Here is a 23,108-nt window from a genome sequence, read left to right on the forward strand (position 1 = left end):
AAGTTCAACTGCTAGTTGCGCTTAGATTCCAGAAATTTTTTTTTTTTTTGGTTCTTGTGGGTTTTCTGCTTTTGTATTTGTTCTTCTTGGGATAGAAAGCTTGGTCTTGCTAGTGTTTGTATATATGATGTATAGATCCTTGCTATTTTGTTCCCTATCTTGCTTTTGTGAAGATTGTCGGACAAGATGAGCCCAGTTTGTTCTCTCCTTGGCCTTTTTCAGGATTGGTTTCGTTTTGGTTTTTATACACATTTGCTTACCAAAATAAAAAAATTGTGATTATTGAACAAGATACAAGATATCAAGGATTAGTGGAGGCATATTAAAATCCTACTTAGGAATAAACCTAAGGTAGAAGTGCATCTACATAACAATGAAGGTTGAAAACTCAATTATTTGATTATCATATAAAATTCAAGATGATCATGATTTTCTATGTATTATAACATTAGATAGGAGGATGACACAAAATCTTTTTATTTGACAATTAGTTGTAAGGAAAGAAATATCAATTTTCAAAAGGAGGTTTTAAAAAACAATACACTATTGGACCTTCTATTGCATTAAAAGAAGATCAATATTGTTCGTCATTTCCAATTAACGTGATATAAACTCTTTTGTTGTTGTAGCTAACTTCATAGGCAAAACAAAGCTTCATCAAGATGGTTATAGCCAGTCACTCTTTTTCCCCCCTATTGACACATGTTTTATTCTTTTGATAGTTAATAGAGAGTTCTTTATTTTTCTAATTTCAAAAAGAATCTTCAAACGTTTCAAACTACAGATAACAAAGTGTTTACTGAGCTTTATTCCAATTGTTTAATTGCTGGGGAATTGATTTCCCTTCATCTAATCCCAAGCCATTTCTTTATAATAATCCAATCCCATGCGTGAACTGCAGCCTACCCAAATGGATACTTTTTCAATTGAAGAAACTTTATTCTCAACATAATAATTAAGACGACCTTTAGAACAGAGCACAACCATTTCTTAATGCACACGACATTTATATAAATTCCAAATAAATTACATCCTTCACATCTCTTGCACTCATGCTAATTAAATATTCTAACGACATGCCCAAAAGGGTAATTTCCACTTAATGGGGAATCACCATGTCTTTTTCTTCTTGAAAACTCCGGATCCATATGTTGACTGGACCATATCGTAGAATAAGGGAACTTGCTGCTTGGCAAATAACAGTACCGGTATACAACCCAGAATGATAATTGGGATGTAAATTGATTCCCATCTGTCCTTGAGTAGCATGTACAATGCTGCACCAAAGGCCACCATCATGGTGATGATAGCAAAGAAGAGAGAACCGAGACCTATAATCAACCTCTTTGGCAGCCTTAGGAGGAAATCTTCGGGCGCATATCGCGCAGTTAAGATGGACAAGAACATCAATAAAGAAGTGGATGAAGAAAGCAAAGCTAGTGCATCTGAAATGGCGAACACTAAGAAATCTGCCCGCCGCAGAAAAACTGGAATGCCCGTATCACCTACATTGCCTCCAGGTACAGTAAAAGCAGCAGCAAACACTACAGTGGCAACGAGCGTGCTAACAATCATGCAAGAATTTGCAGTATTTTTCATCCATTTCTCTCCCTCCTCAGACAACGTCTTGTGATTCACCGTGAAATGGTCCATAAATGTATTACGTTCCACATCGATCTCGCCTATTTTTGCAGGGTCAAATAATTTCTCCACCTCCTGCAAGAATGTTAAAATTGACGATCAGTATACATCAATCAATAAGGTCTTCAAAGACAGATCCAGGATATAATTTTACAGGAGCAAATTCAAATATGAGGAAAATTAGTGGATCCAGCACCTTAAACCATTGCACCTCTCTTTGCATCTGTAAAGCCGCACCAGAAATTGATAAGAGTTTAGAGGGACGTGCCAGTTTTGCTGCAATGTGCCGGACAGTGTTTCCATGAACATCCTCTGTATTGCGCAAATTAGCTGTAGTTGCAGGGATCTCGGTTATCAGATTAAAAATTTCTTCTTGGCTTCTCGAACTCGTTTTAAACCTAGTACTGCAAAGGAAAATTATGTAAAAGCTGTAGTAGTAGTTTGACAGAGAATGTTTGCATACCAATCGAAATAAAAAATTATGCAAGGTACGCTTGCTTATCCAGTTTTTCAGAAGCTTTCCAAAGTAAATCTTCGAACAATGAAGCTCTGAAACATAAGCAAAATAATAATAAAGATCGATACCTGGTTTGGTTAGGAAAATTTGTATCCTAACGAGAGAAAAATGTTTTTCTCTATTAGAAATACTTGGAATTATAAGAGTTTCAAGATAATAATATGTAAAATAAATCATCAATCATAGAAAAAACACATTATTTAACGTGGTTATCACAAAAATGTCTGAGTACAACATATTATATGATATCCCAAATTGACAAACTTTGTGGTACTCTTACATATTTCTCTTTCTTATGAATTACTTGATCCTCATTATCTTATATTTATAGGCTAATTGAGAAATACAATTCATACAAGGAGACGCATTCCTAACATTTTTGTAGAATTGCTATTTGTTGTTTAAATGAATTTCTATTATAACAAATTTTCCTCAAGAAATACAAACTCTAATTTCAAAATGAAACCAGAAAAGAAATCAAGACATAATCCTCAGTATTCTCCTTAATAGAAAAGGTTTTACTATAGCCCTTCCAATATAAATATGTGTTACGATAAACATTTAATAATATTCAAACCTTGAGATAAGAAGCTCCTTGATGGTACCGGGAAGGCCGATGCTGGCACGCCTTTCCTGTTTCTAAGTGAATCGGGTGGTACTCCGGTTTCCACATGAATAACTTAAAATCAGAAGGAAATTATCATAATTAATTTTATCATTTAAAGTCAGGAAATTATCGATCCTAAAAGTTTGTCCAAGAAGAGAAATACTAACATTTATATAACCATCTTTCAATAAAAGTGAGGCTGTTTTTGTTAATATGGACGTTAGAAGGCACTCCCGACAACCAAAACAGCAAATGATCATCCTCTTCATTGGGAGGAAATCTCACGCGCTCACGTAACCGCCAAAGTAGATATGACACGTGGCATTTGCAATGCAAATGATGCTCAGTCGGCTCTAGAGGAAATTTCACGTGCTCATGATGCCGCCTAAGTAGATATATGGTTATATCTGTTGATTGGAAGGAGTAATCAATCAGCAACACTTATATATTAAAGAATACAATGAAATTGTCTTTAGTTCTTACCATGAAAACCTGAAAAAGTGAGATTACGAAACAGCTCTTCGGATAGTCTCCCCTTGAAGGGACAGTCGGGCTTATCAGGCTCACATCTTGTTACCAAAGCAAGGTACCAAATCATGTCCTTATGGAGAGACTGTCTGACAGACAGCAGTAGTGGAGTTGCTCCATCCTTGGAGACAATTTGTGTTAACTTACTGTTTTTGCTTACCAGAATTTCGGCAGTTTTTACGCTTTCAGAATAGGCAACAAAATGGAGAACCGTGTAATCAATTGCATTTTGCGTTTCAAGGTCTTTCTCATCTAAATCTTTCACCAGCTTCTCCACAAATTCCCATTGAAATGATCATGCGGCAACCATCAATGCAGTGTCTTCGGTGACGGGAGTGAGGATTGCAAGCCATAAATTTCCGTTCTCCCCAACAAAACGTGCAGCGTTCTCCCTAACAAAATTTTCAGCAGCTTTCCAGTCACCATTTTTCGCAGCATTGTACAAAGTTAAGTAGGAATACGGTAGATTCTGTGTATTCCCTGTTGCAATATGTAATATTAAGTAACAAATGAATTAACTACCCAAATTCAAAGCACCGAAATTAAAAAAAAAAAATACTGCCCAATCCAATGTTGCTCCAAACAAAAAAAATTGTATTACATAGAATACGATTGAACAATACTACTTGTACCCGCTTTTGTGTATACGATTAAGTATATAAATAATATATCATAATATGTTAAGTATTATTTTATTATTAATTTAAAATTACTCATTCCCATATACGACACATTATCTATGCATTTAATTGTGCACTCAAAAGTGTATATGCATAATTTTATCGAAGATAAGATACGTATTGTTGGGCTTGAACTCAATTCAATTAGATTTATGCAAAGATTGAGATTGATGAATTTGAGAATGATAGGTTTAACCTCAAGCTTGAGATATAGAAACTACCAACTAAAATTTGACTGAAAAAATTACAATTGAGCTCTCTAACTTATATATTATCAATTTTCATCATGTTAAAAATCACAAAACAATATTTTAAGTGTGTAAGTATAAGATTTTAAACTGTTAAAAGTTTATTTGCATTATACTCAAATTGAATTATAAGGGTTCAAATTCAATTCAAATTATTGCTTGACTAAAAAAGAAAAAATCTACGAATAGCTTGCTAACAGCTTGACTCGGAGCCCCACTCTAGGTAGACGTGTTTATATGTATTAGTTTGCATTATAAAGCATTTTATGTGATGGATCATAGGGTAATGGTTTTGAGTGTGGATAAAAAAAAAAATCAATATATAAAAGAGTAATACTATGTGTACCTATTTTTGATACATAATTCATATACAGAGTAATGTGTCATTATATAATTAGGTGATTTTAAAACATGTGTGATCATATGATAAAGAAACATTCAATCACATGATAACACTTCATATGTGTACACAAATTGTGTACCAAAAATAAGTATACATAGTTTTATTGTATATAAAAACACCCTTAGAGGTAGCCAAACATAAACACACCAGCAAATTTAGAGAAGTATTAGTAGCTTTTAGATTACTGCTTTTTATTTGTTGGTAACATAGATTATATAATTTTCAAAAATAGAGTGTTTAAATATTGAGAGCATGACTATTTTCCACCCAAACTAATTCAAACTAACAAGTTTTCACTCGTAAAGTTGAAATATGACATTTCTCACCTTCTGACAAACACTGTTAGTGACTTTAGTTAACTTTTAAGATATAAACACCAAAAAAAATAATAATAAAAGTACTCTTCATAACTTTCAATATTTACAAGGCCAAACGACTATTTCCCACCCAAGGTTTGATGTTTTCTCAAATATCCCCCCTTTAACTATGAAAATACCAAATACCCACCTATGACAGGTTAAATGTATTTTCAATACTATTCATAAAAAATAAAATTTAAAGCCTAAAACCATCATTTGCATTGGAATATCACCAATGATGACTATATTCACACTGAATTAATGTGATTCTAACCGAGATTACACTGGAATAATCGATTCTAGTAGAAATATACATTAACTTAATCAATTGTAATGCAATTAATTGGCCCAGTGTGGCTAAATCAATCCATTTTGTAGTATTTTTTATTCTTCTAGTTTTTCTTATTTTTTAAATTTAAAATTCAATCATTAATTTACATTAACCTGATCTCGTTTCTAAAGTTGGATTATAGTTTGAGAGTAGTTCAAATCTAAAAGAGTTTGTTTGAGATTAACAAATTAATATTTGAATTTGATTAAAAAAATAAATCTTAAATTTGATTTGAATTGGCTCAAATCCTAATATTTGAATCAATTTGTTTATTGAAATTAGTTCAATCTTTGGCTTGAACTTAACTAGTTCAATCTGACCTAAATTCGAGTTTAAACAACTCAGAATCTAGCCATTATTTTTGTCTCAAAAGCATATAAAATTAGAGTAATGTTGCCTCTATACACTTTGAATATACAAAATAGTTGCACAAACGATATGTAATCATGTGATTAGGTATTATTTTAATATTAATTTATAATTTTTCTATCACATAATGACATATTGATAAAATAAATATGGGATTAAAATGAAAATTATTTCTGATCATGTAGTTAGTAATTCTTGCTTACGGAGTTGTACAGCTGCAGCTTCTGCCTCAGACAATGCCGTTTGTGAGCTTCTACTTCCACTAGGATTCGGCAGCCGGTACGGATCTGCATCAGACGGCGCTGGTGCTATGCTGCATTGCCATTTGTTTTTGTTTCTTGAATTGGTGCTTGTGATTTAGTTGCAGGCTTGCTGCAGGTAGCGAGAAAGGGGGAAAATAATATAAGACATTATGTACAAGGGAGCGAACTACATATCAACTCTTACTCTTTTAAAATATTCTTAAATTCATCCATAAGTTTAACAAAAAAAAATCATCTTGTATTCCCCGTAAGACTCACCCCGGTAGTATCCGGTTAAGTTCAAAGGGCAAGAGTGTATTTTTCCTAGTTAACCTTAAAACACGTTAAAAAGTAAAATAAAATAAGATTGTAAACACACAATATTGAGTATCTAATTAGATGCTTATAAAATATATCATCATTTAATTTGATAATTTTGAAATTAAAAAAAAAAATAATACCATATAATAATATATTATTTAAATACTTAATTAGATGTTTGAAACTAAATAAACATAAAAATACTTTAAAAATTATCTGTTATTTCTAGTAACTTCTATTTAGTTTATTTTTGTCAAAAGGAAAAAATAAAAGTGAAGCAAACGATGAATTTTGATGCGAATCAACTTAAAACGGGCAGTGATACGTAACCCCATTGTGCAAAACATAAGCTGGCGATGTGGGTCATGTTGTTACATCTTTTAGAAAACAAATGCCTTATCTCCTGTAAAACATAACCTTGTAATAGGAGCAAAGAATCTGAACAATATTTGTCCCATGCATTGAGTAGGAATCTTTAAAGAAAAAGCGCAAGTTAAGAATATTTTAACTTTTTCTTGCCAATAAGAAGCATTACATTGACATACAATATAAGTAAAGAGAAGTTTAAATGTAATTCGGAATAATTGTTAGGTTAGGTTTGAAAAATGTTCCATGCAAATAATTTATTGGATGCCATCCTTGCCATGAAGGAGCAAGTAAGCCTGTGATCACATAGTCATGAATATCAAAAATATATTCCGTGTACCCAAAAAACGAAAAAACATTACGACAGCTAATTTAGGCCCACAGCTTTTAAAAATTATACAAAGGAAATAAATTATAATATGTCAATTTACTTATTTTCTTTTACACCTCTTTATTTTGTGTTGTGTTTTGTCAAAGTTTTTAGAACCATGCTATGTGCAACAAATTTTGAGTATCAAATTGGATAATCAGATAAATTGTCATTATATAATTAAATATTATTTTATATTTAATTTAAAATCACTTAATTACATGATAACATATCATCGAGTATTCAATTCAATACTTAAAACTTTCATTGAAGCTTTTATAAGAGTAATAGAATGAAATTTAAAGGTATATCATGTTGTTTACAAATTTCATAAACATTAAAATTTACAATTGTCATATAAATTTGTTTCGCACATTTATAATATAATTATTTATTGGATATTTTTCTTTAAAAACGTATACAAGTATTATCATTAAAATTTATCTCAATTAAATAATCAATTTTGTCATTTATGTATGTTTAATTGAGTCTACTGATAGGTTTGAGATTGGTTTGATAAGGTGGATGCAAAGCTCAAGTTCAAACTTGACCAGCTTAAGTTCTAAAATCAAGTTCGAGATAAGAATTTTTACTCAGCTTGAGCTCGATGTATATTTCTCAAAACTTATTGCAAACATAATCTTTACAATATCAGATACAACAGCAAACAAATACTGTCAAACAAAGTTCCTCATCTCAACAATATCAAATCACACCTAAATTCCGAAAAAAAAAAAAGCTAAAACTCAAGAAACACTCTTAGAAGCAATCTGCTGACTAGGAAGAAGAACAACAGTTGATTTTCTGATGAAACTTATATACCAAACAAATGACATCAACTTGTAAGCATTTGTGTAATAAATATTAAGATAAAATTTTGAATATTAATAGATTGTAAATAAATGTGTATGCTATAAATTGCCAATTTAAACTATCCTCACGCATTGTGACTTTATAATTCGAACTTATGGAACGGGCTTAGTTCCTTTTCTTTGCTCCACATTGATTGAAATACTAAGGGAAATTAATTAAAATAAGCAAAAATTTTACCACTTATACATTTTTAGGCAAAAAATTTTTTATTAAAATTCTCTAAGCATTTGAGCTTTCGGTTACCAATTTTACCTTCAACATTGTGCAATCCAAACGCCCAAATTAGAAAAGCCAAAACTGCACACCAACTCCAAAAGTCAAAAGACACACCACGCTAGAAACACACTTACCGTGAGAATCATTAGCGACTGTCGAAGGCTCTGCAAATCTAGCGGAAACAAGCACCAAAACACAAGCAAATGGATTAATAGGTAGAGTTTCTCGTTTGTGTGCCCTTTCTTTGTTATTATTTATTTTTTTTGCCATTTCTATGTTTTGATTTGATTTTATTTTTCGCTATGATTTTGTTGTTGTTGGATGGTAATACTGTTAAGGGTTTGTGTTGTTGATTAGGATATGATGCTTTGAGATAAATTTTTTCTGGTGTCACGTGTTTGTCAACGGTTTAGGGTTTTTATGCTTTTAATAATAGACTTTTTTTTTTTTGCTTGCATTAATTTAATTTAATTAATTAAATAACCAACCAATGTTTGTATTTGCAGAGACTTTCAATCGATGAAGAGCTTGGGGAGAGGTGGTTTCATGATACTCATAATTTTAAGTCTAAGACAAATGTTTGTAGCCATAAGGACAATAAAAAGCACATTAGAGCTAAGTCAAATCATGCCCAAAAAGAAATATTCAAGTAAACATGCTTTAAGCTATATTTGGATCTTAAGATACATGGATATAGTGTGGTCCTTATGCACTATGTACTCTTCTAGCAAGTAAATAGGGAGGAGCCAGGACATGATTTTTTGCTTAGGCTCAATGGGGTGGACTATAGATTCAACCCCATTGAATTAGCATTGATGACTTGGTTGAGATTTAATAGGCAGACATATATAGATAAATATATAACATTGGTGAGGATAGTGCTATTTAGAGGGAGGAACTCCCCAAGCACCAACATGTGTCATATGGCTGTCTGGGTTCAGCATTTATGTCTTAGTCATACAACAACCAAGAAGAGGATGTGGTTAAATTAGTTGCACTGTCTTTGCTCCATTTTGGAATGATGGGAGTAGATAATAAAAAGTGATATCGTATAGCATCCTGTGCCTAATTAATAATTGGGATGTTTTCAATATGTTTCCATGGAGAATGGTGGTATGGACAATAACCACCAGGTCTATGAGCCAGGAGATCTAAAACAGATATGAGAATGTTTTGCTTAGATATTTACTGCACACCAAGGACATTGAGTTGTAAAATTATGCAATAATGAGATATTTGGTAGCATTTCAAGTAACCTTATTATGCATTGTTGGGATGTATTGTTTTTACATATTATGATTATTTATAATAAATTTATTAACTCAATAACCTTTTTATCAAATGCAATTGTGGATATACAAAACTGAGTAATCTATGGGATTTCGTGGATTGCAAGGCTAGAGACAGGCTCCCCCGGATGCTAAAATGGAGGGCTACTGAGTGTCCAAGGTGGGAGCACACCATATCATCTTTGAGGCATCTTCAGTATGTTTTGAATATTATTGCAGTTTTAGTTTAAAAAATGTGGTATTTAATTCTAGCTTAGTTTTTATGATGTATGATAGGATTTAATCATTCCTGTTTTGACTCCTACAAGGGAGGAGTGAATCATACTAGTACAAAGAAGCTTTAGAATACACGAGTTATGCAAATGAATCGGATCAGTATGGTAGCCCTATTCCATCTCTCGAGTCGGTGCCTTCCCCATACCAAGCCCTTATGTCAGCCCCTTAGTGGGCACCTTACCTTCCTTCCAATGTGGCCATTACTTTTGATAGGAGTCTAAGTGATAATTTTAAAAGTTAGTAGGACAAAATAATTTGTTTATATTTTAGGGGTGTTAATGATATCATTCATAAAATATATATTTTGTAAACTAACGAAAATAACATTTGACCGTTACTTTTGATTGAATAATGGAAAATATCATTTTCTAACTTTAAGGGTGAGAAGTGACTATTTTGGTATAATTTGGATGAGAAATAGTTCTTCTTCCTGCAATATTTTACATGTTTATTGTAATACCTTGGTTTTCAAATGTGCATTCCTACTACCAAGCAAGTTTGAGTATGGAAACTGACATTTTGTTAAAAACTCAAATTTAAAACATATTTTTATTTGAACTAAGTTGTCGTTTTAGATCTCTAATATTAATGGCAACATAACATAGTTAGGGCAAAAAGGTATTTGTAATATGATTTTGGCACTTCAAGAGTCCGTTCATGAAAATTGTGAAACTTATGACTCCATGAAATATTTAGAACTTGACTGAAGTTATATTTTCCTATAATTTTATAATTAAAATATTCTAACCCATAAAAAAAATATGACTAAGTTCATGATATATGACTACCAGTCTAAATTTATTTTTGGCCAAATGACTATTTTTGATCCAAACTTTAATGAAATGATAGTTTTCTACCTTTTCAAGTTTAAAAATTCGTTTTCTTCAATTTTGTTAATGAAAATTGTTTAGTTTCACACTAAATAATTTACCTTTTCAATAAAAATATAAAAATACCCTTAATACTTAATACAAATTTCAATTACTAATTTGTTCTTTTTTAAATTAAAATTACATAAAATACCCTAAACTAATTGTAAATAATAATTAATTAATATTTTGTAAGCTTTCTTTATTTGTTATGATCTCTTTTTTTCATTTTTTCTTCTCCTCTTTCCCTTCCCTCGTCTTCACCAACACCACCGTATCCATCAATCTTGACTAAGTTCTAAGACACTTGGAGCATAAATATCTCACATTAGACAAAAATCTTGGACTTCTAAGTTTATGTGAAGAAGTTACTAAAAGATTTGTGTGATTGTTTTTTGGAAGTGCATAATAAATTCACTAGTGGGTCTAGTATAAAGCATTCCTCTCATGAAGTGTATAGAAATGTTAGGGGTCATTGTTTTGCTAGAGGCTGAAGAAAAGGGGTTCTAAAATCATTCTGGGTCTTTGAACTCATCTATTCTAGCAATCATAACAAAATTTGAATTTGAATAATTCTAATATTCAAAATGACTTGTTTATACAAACGAGTTCAATCATTAACTTGAAACTTTCGGCTCAACCATTAGGCCCAAACAAGACTTCCATATCAAATTCTAGCCTAATAAAAATAATATCTTCAATTCTGACTCAATTTAGAATGGAAACTTTTAAAAAGACATTAATACCCCTAGGGTTTACTTGCGAGTATTACACATGTGCCTACACGTGAAGGGTATTGGTGGTGCTTTTTGACATGTGAGATGCTTCTGAAGGCACATGAAAGGGTTATTTTGGCATGTTGGCTATCACCATAGATAAGTAACAACTTATAGTGGGTGCAAATAAAAAGTAAAATCTTATAGAAGTGTATGTGAATGTGTAAAGTTTCCTTTTTCAGGCAATTTGAGTTTACGAATAGTCCATATAAGGATCTATTGTCATGTTGAGAGGAAACTGGATCAAAGAATAATTGTTGCTAAGGCATTTATCATCTGGAGAAATCCAAATGATATGACATTTATTGCTCTGATCAAGGTACAAAAGAAATTGGTTTTGATATAGTAAAGGTTTTATGTTTTAAGACTAGCAAAGCTAATACTCTTTCAATTTTGAGGAAGGTGAAATAGATCCATCTATTACTTGAAATGTCCAGTATAATAGTGTCATGGTTAAAATAACAATAAGAGTTAATATGGTTTACAAATTCCCATGAAATTGAGATCACTTTAGAGGATATTCCTATTAAAAAAAATTGATAGTTAATCTCATAATAGATGAGCCAAATACGATTGGCGTAGTTATGGAAACCCTGATAAGAAAATCTACTATGAAAAGATGATTTGTTATCACTAAATACTGTTATGTGTATCTCTGTAAGGATAATTATATGATTGATCAAAATTTTGAATCCAATGAATTATGAAGAATTTATCAAGAATCATCATGATAAAGTATGAAATCTCAAGTAACAACCTAGTGGCATTAATAAATCATTTGGATTAGAACTGTGTAAGATAAATGCCAAAGTTGTCATTCTAAATAAAAGTTTTAGTAAAGAAGTCTATATAATGTAATCAAGTTTAACAAAAGCATAAGGAATGACATTTTTGGTATGCAATCTTAAGATGTCTATCTATAATTAAAATAAACTTCTTGACAATGGTATTTTAGATTTAATAAAATACATTTCTCATGACCTGATAGAAAACAAATTGGATCAATAGGAGTAAGTTTATCTTCATGGTATGGTTCAATATATTAGTATTAGTGATATCAACTTGTTTCATGAGATCAAACCACCTTTATCCAAGACTTTTGGTGTGAAAAATCTTGGAAGTGCATCAAATTGTTTTTGGTATCGAGATCCATTGTGAAAAGACTCGTGGACTTAGTGACTTGTCTCAAATGCATACTTACAGTGTGTGCTTGAGAAGTTCAACATGCATAATTGAAAGGTACGTTGTGTGCCTATTGTGAAAAAAGATAAGTTTAGCATCAAACTGTGTCTAAAGAATGAGGTTGAAAGAGAATCCATTTGAAATATCTCTTATGATGACACTACTAAAACTTAATGCAAGCAAAGGTTTGCATGAGGGTGATGTAACTTCTACTACTGAGGTTTTTAATCCTTACCTCTCAAATCAAAGTTTTGATTATCGAGTTGTAGTTTAAGAGGAAATGAGTTAAAGTTCAAGATTTTGGTAGTTGTAAAGGTGATCTAAAATATATTTTTGGATATATTGTAATAGTTACTGAATGGGTCATATTTTGGAAAAGTATTAACTAGTCATTAGTAGCAGTCTCAACCATGAACATTGGATTCATAGATTGCTATGAGGCAACTTCTCAAGTGGTGTGGTTAAAGAATTACAATTTTGGACTACTTGGTATCGATTTTATTTACTATGATAACAATACAATTAGAGAAAAGACTACCAGTAGATTGAAACATATAAAAAATAAAATATCTTACAGTCAACAACCTTATAAAGAAATAATACATTTGGGTAAAGTACAAAAATGCAAAGCTGATAAAGGTTAAGCTCCTAATCAAAGGAATAAAACTTGTAGCCCATAAAGTTATGTTGAAAACATGAGGGTGTATAAGTTCTTTTGATATTTAAGGTTAGTGGGAGTTTTGTATTGTTATATGTTTATATTTATTATTCATCATGATCATCTTGGTATATTTATTTGTTTATAGATGTATACGCATCTATATTGCTATGGTACAATATGTTTATCAAAATAAGGTTTCTTTTTAGTATGATAGTTGCATGTGTATATTTCATGAGTTTTGAGTACAGTTGAAACATACAACCTTCATTGAAAGTAAAAAGATTTCTCTTGTTTTTTATAAAATATAAAGGTTAAAGATAAATCATAAATAAAACTGACAAACACATAACACTACTTATGAGCACCTTGCTAGGTGTTATTTCTTTCACACTGCCAATTCTGATCCATATTGATTTGATTATTAGTAATTGTGATCAGGGACAATATTATATCGATAGAAAACATAAATAATATCTTGGTTTATTATTAGTGATCATATTAATAAGACTGATTATTAATGTGTGATTTATCTTTGGACTATTTTATTTGTTAAAATGGTGGCTACTTAAAGTTAAAATATTGATTACTCAATAGTCAAAATTTGTTTTTTATTTTCTCAAAATTATAAAAAAAAAACATAAAAATAATTGCCCAAGTGGTAGAATGTTAAACTTTCTTGATGTGGGTTAACATTATATAAAGCTGGCAAACCACACCGTTTGAGGATTGGTACTTGGCACCTAAGCTGTCATCAAATGTAGTGGATGACCAAAAATGCAAGTTAGTGATGAAGGATTGGTACTTGACACCTAAACCATCAATAACATACTCTACAGAATCAACATCTAGAATCGGAAAATAGATTGTAGCAAAAGAATCAAAGATAAACTTGGTATCAATGAGATAATCAACCATTGTTTGTTTGGGAGCTTTTTAGAGAGTGTGCAACTTATCACAAATAAACTAAAGGTGGATCCCAAAAACTAGATCTAAATGGCAATCAAATAGGGCCCATGTTTTAGCAGTAGTGACATAGGGTAACAACAAGGACTAAACAAGTGTTGGTGATACTGTGGATCTAATCCAAGTTAACACTAATTTGTCAACTCGCAACCAATGAGAATGATTCATATTAGGAATGTCATTGGGTATGAGGGGTGATAGAGGTCGCGCACTATTTGTAATCAGATTTTGCAAAACATGAATGGAAGAACATCAAGAAATTGAGATTTCCACCCACGATAAGTATAACAAACCATAAAAAAAGAAAAATAACTTCTGATGTTGACCATTGTAAGTGGCAAGGACAACAAGAAATCAATAGTCGTCGTAGCAGAGGTAGTAACGATTGATAAAAATGACAATGGTAACAAAAAAGAAGAATCGATGGTCATTAGAGAAACCAAGTGGTGGACTATCAAGAAAGACTGTGACTAGAGTTATCTTTGAGTCAACCATAGAATGGACATTGATCGGTCGAAGGTGCATCGCTCTTGGCAAAAACTTCACAATGATAAAAGACACACACGTGAAAAAGATGGTTAGAATAGGCAACGACAACAAGAGTGATACTATCGCGGTGTTGGCAAAAGGAAGCACCAGAGGACTTGCTTGATCTCGATGGAAATCATAGCTAGTCGAGAGAGGAAATGTACTCAACAGGGTTGCACAGTAGATGAGAAAAAGCACGTCACAGTTATGCCAAAAGAGGGCAAACTCGTTGGATACAATTGTTGGGCTGACAAAGGCTCAATCTTTGGGGGGGGGGGGGGGGGGGGGGGGGGAGGGAGGGAGGCAATTTTTAAAATTGAAAAATACAAGAGGATATTAGCCACTTTGATACCATTAAGAATTATGAATTGGGTCATAAACTGAATGAATATTATTAAGGAAATAATGTACAATTTATAGTATTATAGTGTATCTAAAAAGAAAATCTAACCCTACGAAATAGGAACATAATGTATATCAAATCAAAATAATATTGAATTAAAATCAGATCAAATCAAATCAATCAAAATCGGATCCAATCAAAATTAGACCAATTGGGAAAATATATATTATTTAACAGTTGGTTGGGTTTGGCCTTCTTTTTTGCCTTGATTTAACCTTTTTATCATGAAGCTAAATCCTCACTGTCCTCCTTTTGTTCCTTTGGAGGGCGATACTATCTCAGCTTTGCTAGAGTTTTTTTTCCTATAGTTGGTTGCTTTTCATTTCCTTAAGTTGAGTTACATTGGTGTGTTAGCTCGGTTTGCTTTCCTCAGCTGGAGTTTTTCAGTCCTACAGCCGATTTCCCTTGGTGTGTTTGTTTGGTCTGCAGATTTGCTCTGCTGCCTCCTTGTTTCTCTGGCTAGAAGTCCAGCTGCTGCCTGTGCTTAGATTCCAACAATTTTTTTTTTTTGGTTTTCGTGGGTTTTCTACTTTTGTATTTATTCTTCTTGGGATAGAAAGCTTTGTCTCACCGGTATTTGTATATGTGATATATAGATCCTTGCTATTTTGTCCACTATGTTGCTTTTGTGAAGATAATTGGACTCGATGAGCCTAGTTTGTTCTCTCCTTGGCCTTCTAAGGCTTTGGTTTTATTTTGGTTTTTATACGCATTTACTCACCAAAAAAAAGAATTGTGATTATCAAACAAGATACAAGATACTAGGATTAATGCAGGCATATTGAAATCCTATTTAGGAATAAACCTAAGGCAGAGGTGCATCTACATAATGAAGGTTGAAAACTCTATTACTGGATTACCATATGAGATTTAAGATGGTCATGATTTTCGATGTATTATACCATTAGATAAGAAGATGACACAAAACCTCTTTATGCAACAATTAGTTGTAAAGGAAAAAGAACCAAGTTTCAAAAGAAGGTTTGAAGAGCAATGCACTATTGGACCTTTGTTCCATCGAAAGAAGATCAATATTGTTCCTCATTTCCAGTTAACAGATTCAAACTCTTTGTAGTTGTAGCTAACTTCATAGGCAAAACAAAGCTTCATCAAGATGGTTATAGCCACTCACTCTTTTTTCCCCATATTGACAGATGCTTTATTCTTTTGATAGTTAATAGAGTTCTTCATTTTTCTTATTTTTAAAAGAATCTTCAAATGTTTCTAACTACAGATAACAAAGTGTTTATTGAGCTTTATTCCAATTGTTGTATTGTTGGGGAATTTATTTCCCTTCATCTAATCCCAAGCCATTTATTTATAATATTCTAATCCCATCTATGAACCTCTGCCTACTCCAAATGCGTACTTTCACAATCGATGAAACTTTATTCTCAATACAGTAATTAAGACTACCTTTAGTAAAGAACACAACCATCTCTCAATGCACACCACAACATTTACATAAATTCTAAATAAATTACATCTTTCACATCGCTTGCACTCACGCTAATTAAATATTCTAATGAGATACCCAAAAGGGGAATTTCCACTTAATGGGGAATCGCCATGTCTTTTTCTTCTTAAAAACTCCGGATCCATATGTTGATTGGACTATATCGTAGAACAACGGAACTTGCAACTTCGCAAATATCAGTATCGGTATACAACTCAGGGCAACAATTGGGATGTAAAATGATTCCCATCTGTCCTTGAGTAGCATGTACAAAGTTGCACCAAAGGCCACCATCATGGTGATGATAGCGAAGAAGAGAGAACCGAGACCTATAATCAACCTCCTTGGTAGCTTTAGGAGGAAATCTTCGGGCGCATATCGCGTAGTCAAGATAGACAAGAACATCAATAAAGAAGTGGATGAAGAAAACAAAGCTAGTGCATCTGAAATGGCGAACACTAAGAAATCCGTCCGCTGCAGAAAAAGCTAGTGAATGAAGAAAACAAAGCTAGTGCATCTGGAATGCCTGTATCACCTACATTGCCTCCAGGTACAGTAAAAGCAGCAGCAAACACTACAGTGGCAATGAGCGTGGTAACAATCATGCAAGAATTTGCAGTATCTTTCATCCATTTCTCTCCCTCCTCAGCCAACTTCTTGTGATCCTCCATGAAAATTTCCATAGCTGTTTTACCTTCCATATTCATCAGGCGTCTTTTTGCAGGGTCAATTAATTCCTCCACTTCCTACAAGAATAATAAAATTGACAATTAGTATACATCAATCAACAAGGTCTTCAAAGACAGGTCCATGATATAATTTTACAGGAGCAAATACAAAATAAAATAATAGAAAATATGAGGAAATTTAGTGGATCCATCACCTTAAACCATTGTAACTCTCTTTGCATCTGTAAAGCCGCACCAGAAACCGATAAGAGTTTAGAGGAAGGTGCCAATTTTGCTGAACTGTGCCAGACAGTGTTTCCATAATTATCTTTTGAATTGGCCAAAAAAGCTCTAGTTATAGGGATCTCGGTTATCAGATTAAAAATTTCTTCTTGCCTGCATTCAGTTGCAACAAGCAATAGGTGTCTGTTTCCAGGTTCCTCACGCCCGAAAATCAGATCCGGAAAATGTTTAAGACAAATCCTTACAATTTCAACATTCCCAAGACGTGTAGCTGAATACATGACCGGCAAAAGTATAAAACTGACGCGGTCAAAGGTAAAGTTAGATCCAAATTCAATGCAAAACTTCTCTACTATTTCCTCAACACATCTCTGTTGCAACTTGGCTTCTCGAACTCGTTTTAAACTTGGCACTGCAATTGAAAATTATGTAAAAGCTGTACTAGTAATCTGACGGAGAATGTTTGCATACCAAATTAAATAAAAAATTATGCAAGGTACGTTTGCTTACCCACTTTTTCGGAAGCTTTCCAAAGTAACATCTTCAAACAATGAAGCTCTGAAACAGAAGCAAAATAATAATAAAGATCGATACTTGATTAATTTTGCATGCTTTAACTCATTTTGAAACTAGGAATAATTACTTTAGTAGCTAGGATTACCATCCATAATATTTAGTGGAACAGATTTGGTTTGGTAAGGAAAGTCTGTATCCTAATGAGAGAAAAAAGTTTTTCTCTATGAGGAATACCCGGAATCATAACAAGTTTCAAGATAATAAAACATAAAATAAATCATCAACCATACAAAGAGCCCATTATTTTTTCCTTTCCGGTCTACATTCACGTATGATAGAGGAATATATTACTATCACAAAGATGCCAGAGTACAACACATTATATGATATCCCAAATTGACAATTTTTTTCCTATGAACTACTTGATTCTTATGATCTTATATTTATTGGCTACTTGAGAAATACAATTCATACAAGGAGATACATTCCTAACATTTTTGTAGAATTGTTATTTGGTGTTTAAATGTATTTCTATTAGAACAAATTTTCCTCAAGAAATACAGACTCTAATTTCATAGTGAAACCAAAAACGAAACTAAGCCATCAATATTCTCCTTAATTGAAAAGGTTTTGTTATAACCCTTCCAATATCAATATGTGTAAAGATAAACATTTAATAATATTCAAACCTTGAGATAAGAAGCTCCTTGATGGTTCCGGGAGAGTCAATGATGACACGCCTTCCTTGTTTCTAAGTGAATGGGGTGGTACTCCCATTTCCACATGAATAACTTAAAATTAGAGGGAAATTATCATAATTAATTTTATTATTTAAAGACAGGAAATTATCGATCCTAAAAGCTTGTCCAAGAACAGAAATACTAACATTTATATAACCATCTTTCAATGAAAGTGAGGCTGTTTTTGTTAATATGGACGTTCGAAGGCACTGCCGACAACCAAAGCAACAAATGCCCAGTCTGGTCTAAAGGATATCCCACGTACTCATGATACTGCCGAAGTAGATATAAGGTTATATCTGTTGATTGGAAGAAATAATCAATCAGCAATATTTATACATTAAAGAAAACAATGAAATTGTCTTTAGTTCTTACCATTAAAACCAGAATAAGTGAGATTACAAAACAGCTCGGTGGATAGAGTCCCAGTGAAGGGACAGGTAGGGCTATTAAGCTGAAGTCTTGTTACCAAAGCAAGGTACCAAATCATGTCCTTATAAAGAGACAGTCTGAGAGACACCAGTAGTGGAGTTGCTCCATTTTCGGAGACAATTTGTGTTAACTCACTGCATTTTCTTACCAGAAGTTCGGCAGTTTTTATGCTTTCAGAAAAGGTAACATAATGGAGAACCGTGTCACCATATATATTTTGCATTGCAAGCTCATCTGGAGTTAAAAGTTCCACCAGCTTCTCAACAAATTCCCATTTCAATGATCTTGCGGCAACCATCAATACAGTCTCTGCGCTGGTTGTCATCCTTGATATCCATAAATTTCTGTTGTCCCCAATCAAACTTGTAGCAGTTTTCCAGTCACCATGTTTCGCAGCATTGTACAAAGGTAGGTAGGAATACATTAGATTCGCTGTCGTCCCTGTTGCAATATATTAAATTAAGCTTACTGGGAAGTAATATGCATGCAATAAGTAACTATCAAATTAACTACCTAAATTCAAAATATCGAATTTGAAAAAAAAAAAATCCCACAAAAATAGGCCGCTGCTGCAATGGCCAGGGAAATAGTATTGGCTTAGATCTGGCCACAACAGGGCCGAAATAAGCATAGTTTTTTTGGAAAACTAGACCTTTTAAACATATATATATACACACACAACGCAACCACGATTTTAGAGAAGTATTAGTAGTTAGTAGACTATTGCTTTTTATTTGGTAGTAACGTAGATTATATAATTTAAAAAATAACAAGTGTTTTAATATTGGGAGAACTACTCTGTCGCACCCAAACTAATTCAAAATGATAAGTTCTCACCCTTAAAGTCAAGAAATGACATTTTCTCACTTTCCATCAAATATTATTAGTGGAATTAATTAATTTTCAGATAGACACACCAGAAAAATAAAAATACCCTTTGTAACTTTCAATATTTCTTATGGATAAATAACTTTTATCCTCCAAATTTCACTAAATATATTTGCACCCCTATTTACAAAAAATAAGTTTTGAAACCTAAAACAGTCATTAGCAATGGAATGCCACCAACTATATTCACACCACATTAATGCGATTCTAAACAAAATCACACTAAAATAATTTATTCTAGTTGAAATTGCACTTGCCACATTGGTTGGATTTCAACTGGAATAAAAAATTTTGCAAATCCAACCAAAATTGCATCAAAATTTTACAAATCTAGTTAAAATTGCATCAATATGGTGTGATTTCAAAACAGTTATACCACTTCAATGAGATTTTGTTAGAATTGCACTATTTCGATGTAACTCCAATGTGATTCTAACCTTAATTTTAACCGATTTGGGATTAGTTAGAGTAAGAGCTAAGATTTATTTTTTCAATTGAAGATCGAGGTTTAAATGATAATTTTTATGATTGGTGAGAAAAAATATTTTGTTTGTATTTAAGGGTGTTAATGATATTGATCACACAATACATATATATATATATATATATATATATATATATATATATATATATATATATATATATATATATATATTATAAATTAACGAAAATTCTTTTTAACCATTAAAATTAATGTTTGACTTTTGATATAACATAGGAAAATATCATTTTTCAACTTTAAGGGTAAAAAGTTATTGTTTTGATATAGTTTGGGTAAAAAATAATTATTTTACCTTGAATGTTTTACATGTTGATAGTAATACCTTGGTTTTGAAACATGCATTTCTATTACCCATGCAAGTTCGAGTATTAAAACTAACATTTCATTTAAAAACAAAAATTTAAAACATTCTTTTATAAAAACAGAGTTGTCATTTTAGATCTCTAATATTGATGGCAGCATAACATAGATAGGGCTAAAAGGTATTCGTAATATGATTTTAACACTTCAAGGGTCTATTCATGAAAGTTGTGAAAATTGTAAGTAGATGATATATTTGGAACCTTAGCGAAGCTCTATGGTACTTATAATTTTATAACTGAAATGATCTCACCCATAAAAAATATGACTAATTTTTATGAAATATGACTCCCACTCTATATTTATGAAATATGAGCTATTATTTTTTATTAAAATTTTAAAAACACCCTAAACTAATTTTAAATATCAATTATAATTACATTTTTCTATTTTTCTTTTCTTATCATGATCTTTTTTTCTTTTTTTCTTTTTAATTTCTTCTTGTCCTCTTTCCCATCCCTCATCTTCGCCAACGCTACCATGTCCACTTATCTTGACTAAGTTTTGAAATACTTGGAGTATAAATATCTTATATTCGACAAAAAAGGTGGAGTCCCAAGTTTATGTGAAAGAAGTTACTAAAAGACTTGTGTCATAGTTTTTTGGAAGTGCATAATAAATTCACTAGTGGGCCTAGTGTAAGTATTCCTCACATGAAGTGTATAAAAAAGTTGGGGATCACTGAGGGCAGAAGCTACTTCCCAGTCATGGCAAGAAGCCCATCCATAACAAAAGGTTCAAAAAATAAAAATAAAAAATTGGAAGAAGAAAAAGGATTCAACTAGGCTCCGGTTGTTCATGTGATTTTGGCGGCTTATCAGTTTCAGTAAATGCTAGAATATGTCAGAATGTTTTAGTCAAATAACCTTCTTGTCTTATCAATTAACAGTTTTCTTTAACAAAATTGATGGACGGTGGGAAAATGGGTGGCAAACATTCTTTTAGGGTCAATACATAGGTTATGCCACTGGGCTTTCTTGACCCTAATCAATTGCAACGCAAGCAATTGGCCCAATGTGACTCAATCAGTCCATTTTGTGGTGTTTTTATTCTTCTGGTTTTTCTTATTTTTAAATTTAAAATTCAACAATTAACTTACATTAACTTGATCTGATTTCTAAGGTTGGATTCTAGTCTGAGATAAATTTAAATAAAAAATTGTTTATTCCATATTCACAAATTGAGATTTGAATTTAATAAAAAAAGAATTTTATTTTGAATTTAATTTAAGTTGGCTAAAATCCTAATATTCCAACTGACTTGTTTATTAAAAAGAATTCAATCTTTGACTTCAACTCCACTAGTTCCATTTGAACTTAAATTCATGTTTGAGCAAGTCAAAATCTAGCCATTCTTATCACAAAAGTATATAAAATAAGAATAATGTTAGGTATAAATATTTTGAACACATAAAATAGTTATATAGATGACGTATAATGATGTGATTGAGTATTACTTTATATTTGATCTAAAATCCTCTAATCATATGATGATATGTTATTTATATACCTATTTATGTACCAAAAAATATGTATACATATTTTTACAGGTAAAATAAATATGAGTTTGAAATGAAAAATATTTCTGAGCATGTAATTAGTAATTCCTGCTTACGAAGTTGATGAGCTGCAGCTTTTGCCAGAGACTGTGATATTTGTGCTTCTGCAGAATTATCCCCAGCAGTGGCAGTGGAGTGAGGCTGAGCTTCAATGTAGGAGTCATCAAGTGGATGCTGTGATTGTGAGCTTCTACTTGCGTTAGGATTCGGTAGCCAGTAGGGATCTGCATCTAACGGCGCTGGTGCTAGAATACTCTCCTGCATTGCCATTTTGTCTTTGTTTCTTGAATTGGTGCCTGTGATAAGCTGCTTGCAGCCGACAGCGAGAAAGCCTGTCACTGCATGAGTTTTAAAAAAATCATGTATTCCCCGTTAAAAAATATATAAATGTGGTTTTACGTTGTTAAATTCAAAGGGCAAGACTGTATTTTTCGTAGTTAGCTTTTTACGTAGTTAGCCTTGGAACTCCCATTAAAAAATATATAAAAAACTATGTATATATAATTTTAAGTATCTGATTAGGTATTTAGATGATATATCATCTTATGATTAGATAATTCTGAATTAAAGATAAAGTAACACTCAATTATTTCATGATATATTCTCTAAATACTTAAAATTGGATGTACATAGTATTACTCTAAAAGTTAGTATGATATTTCTAGTAACTACTACTAAGATTATTCTTGTCAAAAAGAAAAAATAAAAGTGAAGCATATGATGAATT

The 23,108-nt window shown here is 32.0% G+C and overlaps 2 protein-coding genes across 2 annotated transcripts; both read right to left on the reverse strand.

The window, feature by feature from the left end:
- Positions 1-950: 950 nt before the first annotated feature.
- LOC123205689 (ankyrin repeat-containing protein NPR4-like) lies at positions 951-2,183 on the reverse strand. The gene is made up of 2 exons (XM_044622707.1): positions 1,838-2,183; positions 951-1,716 (listed from the first exon to the last, which is right to left on the reverse strand). The coding sequence occupies exons 1-2, from the start codon at positions 1,862-1,864 to the stop codon at positions 1,111-1,113; spliced, it is 633 nt and encodes a 210-aa protein (XP_044478642.1). The 5' UTR covers positions 1,865-2,183; the 3' UTR covers positions 951-1,110.
- A 14,204-nt stretch (positions 2,184-16,387) lies between these two features.
- Positions 16,388-22,712, reverse strand: LOC123205671. The gene is made up of 7 exons (XM_044622688.1): positions 22,438-22,712; positions 19,017-19,514; positions 18,788-18,940; positions 18,591-18,692; positions 17,896-17,943; positions 17,358-17,797; positions 16,388-17,220 (listed from the first exon to the last, which is right to left on the reverse strand). The coding sequence occupies exons 1-7, from the start codon at positions 22,649-22,651 to the stop codon at positions 16,933-16,935; spliced, it is 1,743 nt and encodes a 580-aa protein (XP_044478623.1). The 5' UTR covers positions 22,652-22,712; the 3' UTR covers positions 16,388-16,932.
- Between the last annotated feature and the right edge of the window lie 396 nt (positions 22,713-23,108).

The sequence above is a fragment of the Mangifera indica genome, unplaced genomic scaffold, assembly GCF_011075055.1.
Source record: "Mangifera indica cultivar Alphonso unplaced genomic scaffold, CATAS_Mindica_2.1 Un_0012, whole genome shotgun sequence".
Taxonomy (NCBI): domain Eukaryota; kingdom Viridiplantae; phylum Streptophyta; class Magnoliopsida; order Sapindales; family Anacardiaceae; genus Mangifera; species Mangifera indica.